General features: G+C 37.8%; 1 protein-coding gene and 1 pseudogene across 2 annotated transcripts in view; one reads left to right on the top strand and one right to left on the bottom strand.

Annotated features, from left to right (window-relative positions):
* Positions 1-3,664: 3,664 nt before the first annotated feature.
* LOC140737869 (cytochrome c oxidase subunit 6B1 pseudogene) lies at positions 3,665-4,512 on the top strand (annotated as a pseudogene).
* A 2,185-nt stretch (positions 4,513-6,697) lies between these two features.
* The window catches only part of lonrf1 (LON peptidase N-terminal domain and ring finger 1), a 32,137-nt gene continuing 23,288 nt past the window's right edge, over positions 6,698-15,546 (bottom strand). For both annotated transcript variants that reach the window (XM_073064608.1, XM_073064609.1), the window contains exons 10-12: positions 9,516-9,678; positions 8,818-8,967; positions 6,698-7,855 (exon numbers count right to left, since the gene is read on the bottom strand). In XM_073064608.1, the coding sequence (XP_072920709.1) occupies positions 7,691-7,855; positions 8,818-8,967; positions 9,516-9,678 (478 nt within the window). In that variant the 3' untranslated portion in view covers positions 6,698-7,690. The remainder of the gene's footprint in view (positions 7,856-8,817; positions 8,968-9,515; positions 9,679-15,546) is intronic.

The raw sequence follows: 15,546 nt of genomic DNA, 5'->3' as shown, positions 1-15,546 counted from the left end.
TATTTCAGAACTTTATTAATAGAATAGATTAAACTATTAACACACAAAGTGCTCTGTGTAAGTAACACAATGAACTTTGTAGTGCAAATAAATCATGCAGTTGTTGATAAATGGGTTTAATCTAGCAAAGAGCAAACAACATTGTTACACAGTTGTTTTTTCACTGGATAACCATCAGGCTATCAGGTCTTAGTGTCAGTAACCCCTTTCTCTGTATAACCCTAATGCATTTAACTAACTTCGAACATCCTAGTCCAACAAAGAGAGAACTATTCCAAGTAAATATACAATTAAGTTTCATATTAATATGCTTAACATTTGTTCTCAATCATTTTTACACAAAGCTTTACACTAATGCTTCAACTTAAACATGATGAACAAGCACCATAGTGAACTTGCCTTTACAGGTATTCTGCAAAATTAATGAGGTAGATATGAGGTATGTTCCTCAAATCAGAATGTGCACCAAAATAGTTTCCCATATATAAGCACCCTTAGCTGAAACATACAGATACCTGTTATGAATGTTAAGCATAGGTAATGCAGTCTAATCAGGGCTTCGATTTGTTATTTTGAGACAAAGTCTGGCATTCCATTCACCATTTGAAGGTTTTCTTAGCCAGTCCCCATATTATAAAAATTAATATCTGCAAACATTGATTCTCATCCCATTTCCAGTAAGTCCTCTAATATTTCAGACCATTCCATAACTCCTGCTCACAACTCTCCTTTTACAACTCTCATTCAGACAGCACCACCACTTTAATCATTTACTTTCTCTCTGCATCACTATCCATCACATTCATTCTTTCCAACACCAATGCCTATTATCTCTGCAAATGAAATTTCAGAAGCAGAATTATCATCGTCTTACAGGATGTTAAATTTGTTGCGTTGCAGCAGCAGTACACTGCAAAAACTGAAATTATTAATTGCAAAATGAATATTGTTTAAGGTATGTGTATCTGCAATACACAGACCAGCAAGGACAAGCATTGGTTACATTAATCAAAGACACTGTCTGAAGTTTCTTCTAATTTGGGTCTGATTATTTAGTAGAAAATATGTGGTCAATTTGATAATAGTTAATACATGAAAATTTGACTGCTCCCTGCTGAAATCAGAAGCCATTTCTCACTTACATCTCACATTCCACTGCAAGAATTTGCAAACTTTCCAATCCAGACTCTGATCTTTGGCTTCCTCTTCATTTGTTCTTTTGTACAATTGCTCTGGAATTGACAGCAGCCTTTCTGTATTAAGACTTATTCTGCCTAAATTCTACCATTCTTATAAAAGTGAAAATAGAAATTATAAGAAGAACCCAAAATTGTCTTTAGAGTTTGCAAAGATACTGATTGTTGCTGAGAAGAGCAAACTTAAGTTGAATGCTGAAGATTTACAAGACCAAACAGTCACTGAACATACACAAACCTTTCCATATTAACTGGTCTCCTTGGCTTCAGTTCCACTCAGATAACAATGTTTGTCATAGAGCAACAAATATCACAACCTATTTCTTATTATTAAACAAAAACTGATGCATCTTTGTAGTGCATTTCTAAGGCAAATTTCCAAATGTTTTTCAAAAGAATGAGGTTTTGGAATGTCTGAAGGGAAGAAAAGGAGTGAACAGTTTGGGGTATGAAAGCACTTAGGAAGCAAACTGTAACGGAAAAATTTGTTTTGCAGAATTAATTGCCTAGAAAGAACAAGTCAGTCAGGAACACTATTTGTGTAACCTTTGAATAGACTTTCAAATAGGAATGTGGAGGATACAAGAACTAAACTACCCGTGATGCAATCAAACGTTGCTAAACAATGTTTAACTTATTAATTACACTGGCATTAGGAGCATTTCCAATCCATCGGTAGTATTGCAAGGTTAACTGAAACAAAAATAAAATGAATTGCATTCAGTTTTTGATTTATTTTTTTCTTATAATTTAGCATATTACACCTGACTTTTAGTAGAAGCACTGGAAGGAATCTGTGCTGGGAGTTTTTCCTTGGCATGAAAGATTCTAGTCCTTAAGCTCTTCCATAGCATCAAGAGTTTGAATGCTAAACTAGTCCTCACCAGTACATCCTCCCAGTAAATACTGTATTTGAAATATGTACTCATACAGTGATCATAACATCAAACTCACTACACGGAACTGTGTGAAATGCGCACAACATATTAGAAACGTGGAAATCAATAGGAAAATCGTTTTGCTACTGGACAAGTCATCCACACATTAGTAGCAAGGTCAATATTTATTGCCAATTCCTATTGAGAAGCTGGTGGCAGCCCACCTAATATAACTGTTGTAGTTTTCTGGTTAAAGTACTCTATAAAGCTGTTTGTTGGATAATTCCAAGACTTAGATCCAGCAATCATGAAGGAATTACGATTCACTTCTAAGTCAACATAACGTACAACTTGTAGAGAATCGGAAAGCTGTGGTGTTCCTATGTACCTATGCCTTTCCCCCTTGTGGCATTACAGAACACAGATTTGGGATGGTTCTATTAGGTAAATAACTGAAATACACTTGGGTACCTCCTGTACCTGATCATTCTTTACAAGCTTTACCACGATGAAGCAGTGGAAAGGGTCTCCAGCATCAACTTCTTGGGAGTGAACATCACAGCAGAGCTTCCTTGATAGCAGGGAAGGCTCAGCAGCACCTATCTTAGGAGTTTAAAGAAAGCAAATCATCCCCAAAAGCCGCTGATAAACTTTTACCGATGTGTAATTGAGAGCATGCTGACCTACTGCATGGCAGTATGGTACACTAGCTGCAGTAAGATCAACCAAAAAGCATAACAAGTTATCAGGACTACACAGAACATTAATGGGATAGAACTACCAGATATAGACACCAGCAGCATGCCTGATGTTGTAGCATGTGAAGGAAGAGAAGTGGGTAGAGTTACTATTACAAGGGAGAAGGTGCTCAAAAATCTGAAAGACCTAAAGGTTAGTAAGTCACCTGGACCAGATGAACTGCACCCTAGGGTTCTGAAAGAGATAGCATTAAAGATTGTGGTGGCATTAGAAATGATCTTTCAAAAACTCATTGGCCCTGACACCCTGATCTTTCCAGCACCTGATGAAACCAAAATCAAGCTTCCTGAGCTTTTGGCTTTCAGACTAAAGGCTATGTTTGGCTTAAGCCAAACACAGCACGTCATCCCCATCCCTACCGTGAAGCATGGTGGTGGCTGCATCATGCTGTGGGGATGCTTCACTGCAGCGGGACCTGGAAGGCTTGTGAAGGTAGAGGGTAAAATGCAGCAAAATACAGGGAAATCCTGGAGGAAAACCTGATGCAGTCTGCAAGAGAACTGCAACTTTGGAGAAGATGTTGTTTCTAGCGAGACAATGTCCTCAAGCATAAACCCAAAGCTACACGGGAATAGTATAAAAACAATCTAATTGAGAATTTGTGTCTAGATTTGAAAAGGGCTGTTCACTCCCGATCCTTTGCAATCTGACAGAGCTTGAGCAGTTTTGTGAAGAATGGGGGAAGAAAGTGCAGTGTCCATATGTGCAAAGCTCTGAGTGTTTTTAATTCAATCATAGTAAAAGTGGAGGATTGGGTAGAGGGTGGAGGTTTGCCATTTTCTTTGTGATTGAAATGTATTTTGTTTCTTGTGTGAGGTGGACATTTTCTAAATGTGCCATTTGTTTTCCTAGGTCTTGGCTGCTCCACTGTTCTGTTTCCTGAGGCAGCTGCCCTTTTTGCTGCTCAGATCTTTGGTCAATTTGATCATTTAGTGTGGGCCAAGCTACGGGCAAACATTTTGACAAACTGGATCTCCTTGAAGCAAGCTGACAAGCAGTTAAGACACACGTGATCAAAAAGTTCCACCTTCTTGGACCTGGCGGAGCCAAGGCGCCAAGCGTCATTCGGCGGGAGGGTATAGGAGGCAGGTTTTTGTGTGGGCGAACAGCAAGATGGACAATGGCAAGCATCCAGGAACGCATCAGCCAGTACCAGACGATGCCTTTTGATGCCAGGTTCCCCAACACCAACCAGACTCTCAACTGCTACTAGAACTACCTGGACTATCATCGCTGCCAGAAGGCTCTGACCGCTCAGGGCAAGGATGTGTCCGTGTGTGAGTGGTATAACAGGGTATATAAATCCCTGTGCCCCAGATCTTGGGTTAACAAATGGGATGATCAGAGGGAGTCGGGAAGCTTCCCTGGGAAGATCTGAATGACCAGTTGGGACTTGGTTCTCTTTCGCTCCTCCTCTATCCCCCCAAAATCATCTTCTTTCTTACCCAAAGTCTACCTTGGACCTTTGCTGATTGAGTGAGGGGGGTGTGGTGGGGTTAATGTTCACATGCCCTCCCCCAGCTCTCTGCTCCCTTTTTCTGTTGGAGATGGGTTTTGGGGTTTCACTGACTTCGAGCTCTCTTTTACATCTGTAATTCAACAATAAAATGCTTCCACGAGGAGCCCTTCCCTCAAAAAAAAGTTTCACTTTCTCAAAAGCTTTCAATTATTTAGTAAAATGAAGTTAATCTTTAAGTTTTAAAATGTTCTGTTGGTCTAGTTACATTCAGGCATTGCATTACTGAATGCACATTATGTTACAGGATTCAGCTATTGCTGCTAGTTGGATGGATGTAACTTTCACTGGAAAATTAATTTCTAAAATTAATCTTTAAGGTAAAATACTAGTAGTGTATTCAACTTAAAAAATAAAACTCTTGCATCAAGAGTTAGAAAATAATGTCCTTTTGCAGTTACAAGCCCAAGGAAGACACAGATTTATGAGTAAGGTTGTTTGTTCAGTGATCATGAATAATAAAAGCAAATGTTTGAAGACCAGTGTATCTACTAGATGAAGAGAATGAGGCTTCTGTGACTTTCTTGAAATTGGAAATTGCAGAAAATAGAGGGTCTGCTCTCTTTAGCTGTTGCTTTTAGGTTGTAAAATATCAAAATATCAGTTGGTTTCCATTCAGTATCAATATGAGGGTGTTTGGTTGTAGTCTATCTTGGTCATTTGGAATTTTCCCCTTTAATAGGTTGTTTGAATGAGATCTGTTAAAGGCTAATCCCTCAGTTGATAATTACAAAAGTGCTAAATGTTTTGCAGTGGGACAAACCTGCTGAGGAAAGTGCAGGTAATTTTCAGCTAACTGATCTCCTTGATCTTCAAGAACTCCAAGTCAAGTTAACTCATTCTTGTGAAGTTAGTATTGTTTTGTGGGATCAGCCTTCCTCCCTCTAGCTGGAGGGAACATTCCCACGTGGCAATAAGTAGAGGTTCCAACTAGAAGCTGGGGACTGATGACTAGCTGTGTGCTGCAGAGACCAGTGTGATCTGTTATTTATCATCTACATTAATGATTGGCACTGAGGTGTGCAGTAGAACAAAGCCATAGGAATACAGATCCATAATTTCTTCAAAGTGGCATCACATGTAGATATGGTGGTAAAATTAGATTTTGGTATATTGGCCTTCATAAAATCAGGCCATCGAGTACAGGAGTTGGGATGTTATGTTGAAGTTGCATAAGATGTTAATGCAGCTGCATTTTGGAAGATTGGGGGCAGTTCTGGTCACCTATCTATGGGAAATGGTACAGGAGATGCCTCATTAAGTGGGCCTCTGAGTGTGTTATCCCAACTAGATATTTAAAGAGGCTGACAAAGGCCACAATAAAAGCAGTTTGAACACAGTGCTTAGGCCCCTGTATCCTAATAGTGCTTTGATTTCTGCAAAAGTCTTTCAGTAAATTTGTGGGGCTGTGATCTCACTAAATTTCCAGTCAATTCTTGCTCTAAAAAACACTACCTCCTGGCATCTCAAAGTATATGCAGGAACTCTTCCCACTATGTCTCCTTTACATCTTTCAAATGCTTGTCACTATTCTGAAAGCTCATTATTAAATGGCTAGTTCTATTCCCACTTTCAATGACTTCCCTGTACTGCTGTCAATTCTGTATCTTCCCATTGTTCTGAGTCCTGGTAGTAGAAATATTGTATTGCTTGCCATGATCATAGCAGTTAGCCATATTGACCGATGGATCTCTTTGGATTTTTTTTCCTCTCTGCCCCCTCCTTTATCAGACAAAACTCTGCCTCCTTAGGTAGTTTGTAACCTATTCCAAGGATTGGCTACAGAATTTACCTTCCAATTATGGTTAAATCAAACTTTAGAAGATATTGACCTGCAAGAAATAGAAAAACTATAATACAGGAAAAAAGTAATCTATAAGACTAGACAGAGGCTCCTATATTTTGCCCTCAAGCTTTTAGAGTATTGATTTACTATCTTTGAAAGCTAAAATGTTAAATAACCATTCAAGTAAAAATGACAGATTAATAGTCTAGTTAGATCTATGTAATACATAATTGATGCAACTATCCTGTCAAAATTAAGATGAACTTTGTCACTTGTACATCAAGATATAGTGAAATGTGTCATTTATATCAAATCAGAGGAATGTGCTAGGGGCAGCCCACAGGTGTTGCCAACTAACACCAACAATACATCTTTGTAAGGTGGGAGAAAACCAGAGCACACCCATATGGTCATGGGGAGAACATACAATCTCTTTACAGTGCTAAATTATTACTGATTGTGGTTAGATTCCTACTGCTGTCTGTAAAGCAACGTGCTAACTGCTACGCTAGATCAACAGGTTGTAGAAAGGTGCAAATCAATTAAATTTTATATACATGACTATAGTTTTATAATTTAAGATTTTATTCAAAAATATACAAGCTAACTGGAACTTTGTAGAAATCTTTTACAAAGGTTACAGAGGTTACAGTCAGTGCCTGGCATAATATTATACCAGCAATTAAAATCTGGAAAATTATGGAGCAAAAATACAAACCATCACATGACCAAATATACTGTAACCAGTCAATTGAATTGTTTTTTAAAAACAAAAACAGCTTTGTAGTTCACTTATAAAGCAAACAAATAATTAAATTTTAAACTAAATTTACATAAATCCAAATCTTAAAAGCATCCAACCATTGAGGTTGGTTACTTATAATGAAAACCTTAAATAATAGAACAATTATAATTGCATAGCACAGGGATACATTCTAGTTTTTTGTATTTGTAAAATACAATTAAAGGAATCCTAGTGACACATACACATTGTTTGCACGTTGGGATAATAAATCATTGACATCTTATTTTCTGTTTTCTTGCTTCCTTTACCATCTTGTGAAAGAAACAAGGAACAAATCCAGCCCAGGTTCATCCTTTTTGACTACTGAACAATGGCGATGGCATCAATGGATGGTTCTCGTGGTGAAGTTAACTGCAGATGAAAGGAAGTAATCTGACAAATAACAGAGGCTTGCCTTTGCATTGAGCCACCACTTAAGATTGAGATACCAACAAGTCTTAAATATCCATTCAAATCGTAATCAATTTTTAAATTTATAACTATATTGCTCAGAGTTTAGAACAAACCCACAGTACTTAATTCACTTTAGCAGTATCCAAATGATCAGCATAACTTCTAAAACAATGCAAATACAAAAAAAAATCTGAAATCTCTTCCAAAATGGTTTATTTACAACCTTTCTTGGCTAAAAATAAATGAGTTTCTTCCCAATTACAGCACATTTACAGTTTCTTCCTTCTGTTTTTGAACTACATGAAAGCAGCAGTTCATATAAATTAGCAGATCTTTTAATAAAGTCCATTTGGATTTTCACTTGGGTCGATATCTTGCACTGGAGAAATATATCAAAATGTTTTGAATTTTAATTAAACGATTTTTCAAGGACGTCATGGACAACACAGATAACTGGTATCGAGGGTCCACGGGAAGAACAGCTAGAAGCCACCAACACCAAGCAGGTCCATTCGGAGGTCCCTAAGTACAACAGTATTTAAAAATATTTGCATTTATATATTTTTCACACCTTGGAATATTGCAAAAGCTTTTACAGCTGACAAGTACTTAAAGTTGTGATCACTAATAAGATGCAAGGCAACACAGCAAAATTATAAAACTCAAAAGCTCCATGAACAATTAGATATAGCCAAATATTTGTTCATTTATAACTTGCACCAGTGTTTTGTATTAATCGGATCTTACTTCAAGATGAAAAGGTTATGCAGACACCAAATTTGATGTAACAATGATTAATTATCACATTACAATAAAATATCTAAAACCTGATATTGTCTGCAGCATACAAGCCATCTGCCACCATTAAACACTCACAGAATGCTGGAGGAACTCAGCAGGCCAGGCAGCATCTATGAAAAAGAGTACAGCCGATGTTTCAGGCTGAGATCCTTCATCAGCACCTGATGAAGGGTCTCAGCTCAAAATATCAACTGTGCTCTAACATTCTCTGGGTGTTGCTTGGATTTCCAGCATCTGCAGATTTTCTCTTGTTTGTGATCTCCCACCATTCTACCTTCTACCACATTTTCAGTCTTGTCTTTTAAGCTTCAATTTTAAAATCCTCCTTCCTGCCCTACATTTTCCATGATTTCTATCATTCAAAACTTCTCCCTAATAGTGGCAGTTTGAATTTTCAAATGTTTAAGTGCATAGAATCTAATTTATGAAGTGATTTGTAGTTGCTTTATAATACATTGTACGATATAAACGAGTTGGAACTATACCTTGAAGTAACGTCTAGTAAATGAATTTTGTAGTTTGCAATATATATATATATTTTTTACTGTGGGTTGTATCAAAATACTAGAATTTGGAGAGCCCATATTCATTGCAACTTTTTGAATTTAATACTACAGAGAACACAGAAGCACAATTTAATCATCCTTGCATCTGTATCAAGAACTCTACTTCCTATGAGATACCTGTATATCTTCTTCCTTCTCTGGCATTGATCCAAAATGCTGGAGAATTTGACTACGAAATCTGCTCTTCAGGTTTTGAAACCAGTTGCAAGCTTGTACATATACCTTATCATGTAGATCAGTAAGTTCACCCAACTCCTCTCCTGTGACCTGTAAACACATTTAAACATAAACTTAGTATCAACAATACTGAAAACAAAATATATCAACTAGTTAAAGTAGTAAGTATATCAATATCTAAAGAATATAAGGCTCATGAAAGGCAGCTAAGTATCACAATTTGATGAGACACACGTGGAATAACGCTAAAATCAAATACCCTTTCATGAACCATGAGATGAGTAGTGAATGTGCTCTTACAGAATTGATCAGATGGAAATGCTTCCATTTTACGGTTCACTCTTTTAATGAAAAAGTGGTTTGGAACATACTAAAGAAATTTTGCTGCTCCCATAGACGGTACACTCCTCAGACATACGTTGGTTGGTGAATGGGTAGATGTCTACACTAGTGGATGAGGAACTTGTATTTGTTTTAATTGGTACATAAAATCTCTTTTCAAGAGAGTAAATATAGAAAGTTTAGAAATCAGTTCTAGCAAAATTGTTATACATAGAGAACTTTTTGTAAAATTACTGGACCCACAAAATTCCATACTTGCATCTACAATGTTAGTAAATGCTCCAAATAATCTTTACCTTTACATCTTTCAAGTATTCGATATTGGCAGTGTAGTATCCATCTTTTTGTCCTCTTTCCAAAACCTTAAAACAATTTCCACCAACAGTATCCACAACCGATCGCCCATCAGGAAGGAAGTGAATGCTTCTTATGTGCAGCATACAACCATAGTCAGTAAATCTATAAACAATGGGAATAACTTACATGTAAGGACCTAGGATGGTAAAAAGATCTGGCATATTTTGACCTTCCTTCTTCCCATATAAGCATAGAGCATGTTATAGATTGTATTATTCTCCAATCAAAATATCCACAGATCTCAAGTGTCTCACACAGGTATAATGAATCAATGATTTTGTGTGATGTTTTATAAACTATGTTAATAGTTATCTGAAATTTGCTCATTTTGCATGGTGGTTGAACACCAAATTTTAAATCTTATTTTTTTAAAAACTATGCTTGGAAGAACATCCAGACATTCACTCTAACAACGATGCAATTTCATAATCTGGTAGGTACAGTACTGCTGTCAAAGTCTCAGTACTGATCTAACTTCAAGGGATGAATACTGGTTATTTACTGCCATGACAAAAAACAATATTCAATATTTTAAAACATTAAAAAAATTACTAAATTCATTGTATTACACTGAACTATTCCTGCAAACCACAAATGTAACCCTGTAATTTAAAAGAGAATAACAATTGCCAAATTGGTTAGCCTAACATCAATAGAAAGAATGCTAGAAGCTATTCTGAAGCATGTGAAACAGAAATTACTAATGAGATTAGACAAAAACTACATGGATTTATTAAGAGGAAATTTTTGACAAACTGCAGGAGATTAAGAATGAACTCGTAGAATATGAGAACTAATGGAGAAAACCTAATTCGATTTTCAAAAGTCCTCTGGCCAAGAATTACAGTGGGATTGGAGGTAAGGTACTGGAATGAACTGAAAATTAGTTGGTTCTCAAAATAGTAGGAATAAAATGACACTTATGAGTCACTTGAGTTCAAATGGTGTTCTTTGTCATTTGTATTGAGGATTTAAAAACAAACCTGCCAATGTGAAACTAAATGAAAGTGAGTTATGATTTAGACAAGTTGAAAGAGTGGGAAATGCAGTACTATGTGAAGATATCCACTTGGTAGGGCAAAGACGAGTATTATTTAAATAACAACAGATCGGGATAGCAAAGGCCAAATACTTGTGCACCAAATACTGAAAGGAAATATGCAGGTGAAGCAAATAAAATGGTATGTTGGCCTTCAGTACAAATAGATTGAATATAACTGCTAGGATGCCATGCTATCATTATAGGGCTTCTCTATAGAGAATATAGAGTAAATGTGCAATTTTGACACCTTACCAAAAGAGGTTCAAACTAATTGTGGAGGAGCGCAGCATAGATTTATAACAACAGACAAAAACTAGCAGGAATATGGAATATACGGGATCAGCCAGGACCACACTGAACAGCAGGGCAAGTCTGTAGGATCACTGTTTCTGTCACTATTTTCCATGTTTCTACAATGAACTAAATTTGTTGATTTAGGCAGGCATAGGTTGGAAAGTAAATGTTTAGAGAACACAAAGGTTACAAAGTAACCTGGGCAAACATCTAGCAAATGCAGGAAGTGGGGAAATATTGTTTTGGCATTACAAACAAGTAACATTTTGGCATTAAAAACAAGTGATCAAAAATTTTTGATCACTTATGTAAAGACTTATGTTCTAGTGCACGACTTCAGAAAAGCCGATACACAAGTATAGCCAGTAACTGGGAAAACTAACAATGCTATTATTTAATGACTAGCAGAAATTAACACAAAAGTAGGAAGGTTCATCTTCAGTAATACAGAGTATTAATGAGACCTAGATGGAATAATGTGATCAATACTAATCTCCTTGTTTGATTGCAATGGATGGAAGCAGTGCAGAAATTTATACGCACACCTAGAATGACGGTGTTAGGGATTGAACAGGCTGAATGTTCCACAGGATGCATGATGAGTGAGAAGAGACTTAAAATTGAGGATCTTGCAGTGTGCCGAGGATGTATGCTCTTGTAAAAAAAACAAGTGACTGTTGTTTAAAGAGAGGGCATCCAATTTTTGAAAAGGGGAGAATGTTTTTGACAAGGGTTCCAAGATGCATCACCCTCAAAAGAACAATATAAGTCTTTGAATATTAAAGGCAAAAGAGGACCCATTCTAGAAAAACAAGAGTACAGTAGGAAGACCAAAAAACAGGATGAGACATGAAGCAGATCAGGCACAACCTTAGGGCTAAACAAGTTCAAAAGACTCACACGCCTACTCCTGCTAACTTGCATGTAATGTTTGACGTATTGTTAATAGCAAAAAAACAGCCTTTGAAAAGTGAAGACACAGGTGGAGAGACCAAGAATAGCATATTGCATGCTAGCTTTCATCAATGAAACTGGGTATAGAAGTTTGGACATGTTGATTGTACAGAACGCTGATCGACTACACTTGTACTCTTTTGTGCTGTTTTCATCACTATACCACATCACAGCCTTGGATACAGATAGGAGCAGATAGTATGGGAAAGTATTAATTGGGGAGCGCCAATTATGATGCTATTAGGCAGGAATTTAGGAGCATGATTTGGGAACGAAAGCTCAAAAGGAAAATGTACAATGGAAATGTGGAGGTTGATTAGCAAGCGCTTGCATGAGGTTCTGCTTAGGTAGTCCCACTGAAGCAGAGAAAGGATTGTATGGTAAAGGAAACATGATTGACAAGAGACATGCAACACTTAGTCATAAGGAAGGAAGAAGCACACTTAAGATTCAGAAAGCAAAAATCAAACAGGGCTTGAGTGTTATAAGGTAGCCAGGAAGGAGCTTAAGAAGGGACATGAATAGAAGGCGACATGAACAAGCCTTGGTGAGTAGGATTAAAGAAAATCCCAAGGCATTCTACAAGTACATGAAGATCAGGAGAATGACTACAGTGAGTGTAGAATCGATCAAGGATAAGAGGAAGCATGTGAGGAGACAGGAGAGGTCATTAAAGCTAAAAAGCTGGAGCATGTCAAGGTTAAGAAAGAGGCAGTGTTTTGAACTTTTGAAAAACATTTGGAGAAGACTAGACATGATATACCCCAGATTACTATGGGTAGCAAGGGAAGAGATTGCTGCACCATTGGCAATGATCTTTGTGTCTTCACTGACTACAGGAGTATTACCAGAAGATTGGAGGATGGAAAATGTTATTCCATTGTTCAAGAAAGGCAATAGGGATAATCCTGAGAATTACAGAGCAGCAGGTCTTACCTCAGTGGTACTGTGATACTGGAGAGGATTCTTAGAGGCAGGATTTAGGAGCATTTAAAGAAGCATAGACCGATTAGAGAAGGTCACCATGGCTTTGTGAGGAACAGGTCATGCCTCAAGTCTGACTGACATGAGGAAATGACAAAACAGATTGATGACAACAGAGCAGTGGATGTGATGTATATGGATTTTAGTAAGGTGTCTGCCAAGATTTCCTATGGTAGGCTCATTCAGAGTCAGGGGCATGGGATCCAGGGAAACCTGATTTGTCCACAGAAAGCAGAGGGAGGCAGTACATAGAGCGTATTCTGCCTGGATGTTCCATGGGGATCTGCTCTGGGATCCTTGTTCTTTGTGATTTTTATAAATGACCTGGATGAGGAAGTGGAGAGTGAAGTAGCAACTTTGACATGATGTTCATGGTGGTGAGAATAATGTAGAAGGCTGTCATAGGTTACAACAGGATACTGACAGGATGCAGAGCTGGGCAGGACTCCTAGAAGAGTGGGAGTACAGAGGGATCTTGGTCTGAAGGCCATAGATCCTTCAAAGTTGCCACACATGTGGATAAGGTTGTTAAAAAGGCGTGTTAGTCTTCATTAATTGGACGATTGAGTTCAAGAGCTGCAAGGTAATACAGCTGTTCTGGTAGCCTCAAAGATATGGAAGCTAATATTAATACCTAATGATTGAACCTTCCGTGCGGAACCTTGTCGAAGGCCTTACTGAAGTCCATATAGACAACATCCACTGCTTTACCCTCGTCAACTTTCCTCGTAACCTCTTCAAAAAATTCAATAAGATTTATCAAACATCACCTTCCATGCATAAATCCATACTGACTGTTCCTAATCAGACCCTGTCTATCCATATAATTATATATACCATCCCTAAGAATACTTTCCATTAATTTACCCTCCACTGACGTCAAACTGACAGGCCTATAATTGCTAGGTTTATCTTAGAACCCTTTTTAAACAACGGAACCACATGAGCAATACACCAATCCTCCGGCACCATCCCCGTTTCTAATGACATTTGAAATATTTCTGTCAGAGCCCCTGCTATTTCTACACTAACTTCTCTCAAGGTCCTAGGGAATATCCTGTCAGGACCTGGAGATTTATCCACTTTTATATTCCTTAAAAGCACCAGTACTTTCTCCTCTTTAATCGTCATAGTTTCCATAACTTCCCTAATTGTTTCCCTTACCTTACACAATTCAATATCCTTCTCCTTTGTGAATACCGAAGAAATTGTTTAAAATCTCCCCCATCTCTTTCGGCTCCACGCATAGCTGTCCACTCTGATTCTCTAAGGGACCAATTTTATCCCTCACTATCCTTTTGCTATTAATATAACTGTAGAAACCATTCTGATTTATTTTCACCTTACTTGCCAAAGCAACCTCATATCTTCTTTTGGGTTCTCTAATTTCTTTCTTAAGATTCTTCTTACATTCTTTATATTCCTCAAGCATCTCATTTACTCCATGCTGCCTGTATTTATTGTAGATATCTCTTTTTCCTAACCAAGTTTCCAATATCCCTTGAAAACCATGGCTCTCTCAAACTTTTAACCTTTCCTTTCAACCTAACAGGAACATAAAGATTCTGTACCCTCAAAATTTCACCTTTAAATGACCGCCATCTCTCTATTACATCCTTCCCATAAAACAAATTGTCCCAATCCACTCCTTCTAAATCCTTTTGCATCTCTTCAAAGTTAGCCTTTCTCCAATCAGAAATCTCAACCCTGGGTCCAGCCCTATCCTTCTCCATAATTATATTGAAACTAATGGCATTGTGATCACTGGACCCAAAGTGCTCCTCAACACATACCTCTGTCAGCTGACCTATTTCATTCCCTAACAGAAGATCCAACACTGCCCCTTCTCTAGTCGGTACCTTTATGTATTGCTGCAAAAAACTATCCTGCACACATTCTGCAAATGCCAAACCATCCATCCCTTTTACAGTATGGGCTTCCCAGTCTATGTGTGGAAAATTAAAATCTCCCACAATCACCACCCTGTGCTTACTACAAATATCTGCTATCTCCTTGCAAATTTGCTCCTCCAATTCTTACTCCCCATTAGATGGTCTATAATACACCCCTATAAGTGTTACAATACCTTTCCCATTCCTCAATTCCACCCAAATAGTCTCCCTAGACGAGCCCTCTAATCTATCCCACCGCCAGAGCTGTAATATTTTCTCTGACAAGCAACACAACACCTCCCCCTCTTGTCCTTCCGATTCTATCACACCTGAAGCATCGAAATCCAGGAATATTTAGTTGCCAATCACAGCCCTCCTGCAAACATGTTTCCCTAATAGCTATAACATCATATTTTCACATATCAATACATGCTCTAAGCTCATCCACCTTTCTTACAATGCTCCTAGCATTAAAATAAATGCATTTAAGAAATTCTCCACCTGTTCCTCTCTGTTTATCTCTAACAGTACAAAGAACTTTACTGTCTTTTTCTTCTCCCATACATCTGTTCCTACACTCTGGTTCCCTTCCCCCCTCATATATAGTTTAAATCTCTAGCAAACATACCTGCAAGAATATTTGTCCCAGAGGCTTTTTCCCCAGGGCTGAAATGGCTAACATAAGGGGGTATAGTTTTAAGGTGCTTGGAGACAGGTACTTTGGGGATGTCAGGGGTACGTTTTTCACAGAGAGTGGTGGGTGTGTGAAATGCGCTGTCAGCGGCAGTGGTGGAAATGAATACA

Source organism: Hemitrygon akajei, chromosome 13 (genome assembly GCF_048418815.1).
Source record: "Hemitrygon akajei chromosome 13, sHemAka1.3, whole genome shotgun sequence".
NCBI lineage: Eukaryota > Metazoa > Chordata > Chondrichthyes > Myliobatiformes > Dasyatidae > Hemitrygon > Hemitrygon akajei.
The sequence above is the reverse complement of the archived record's forward strand: the minus strand, read 5'-3'. Positions and strand labels throughout refer to the sequence as shown.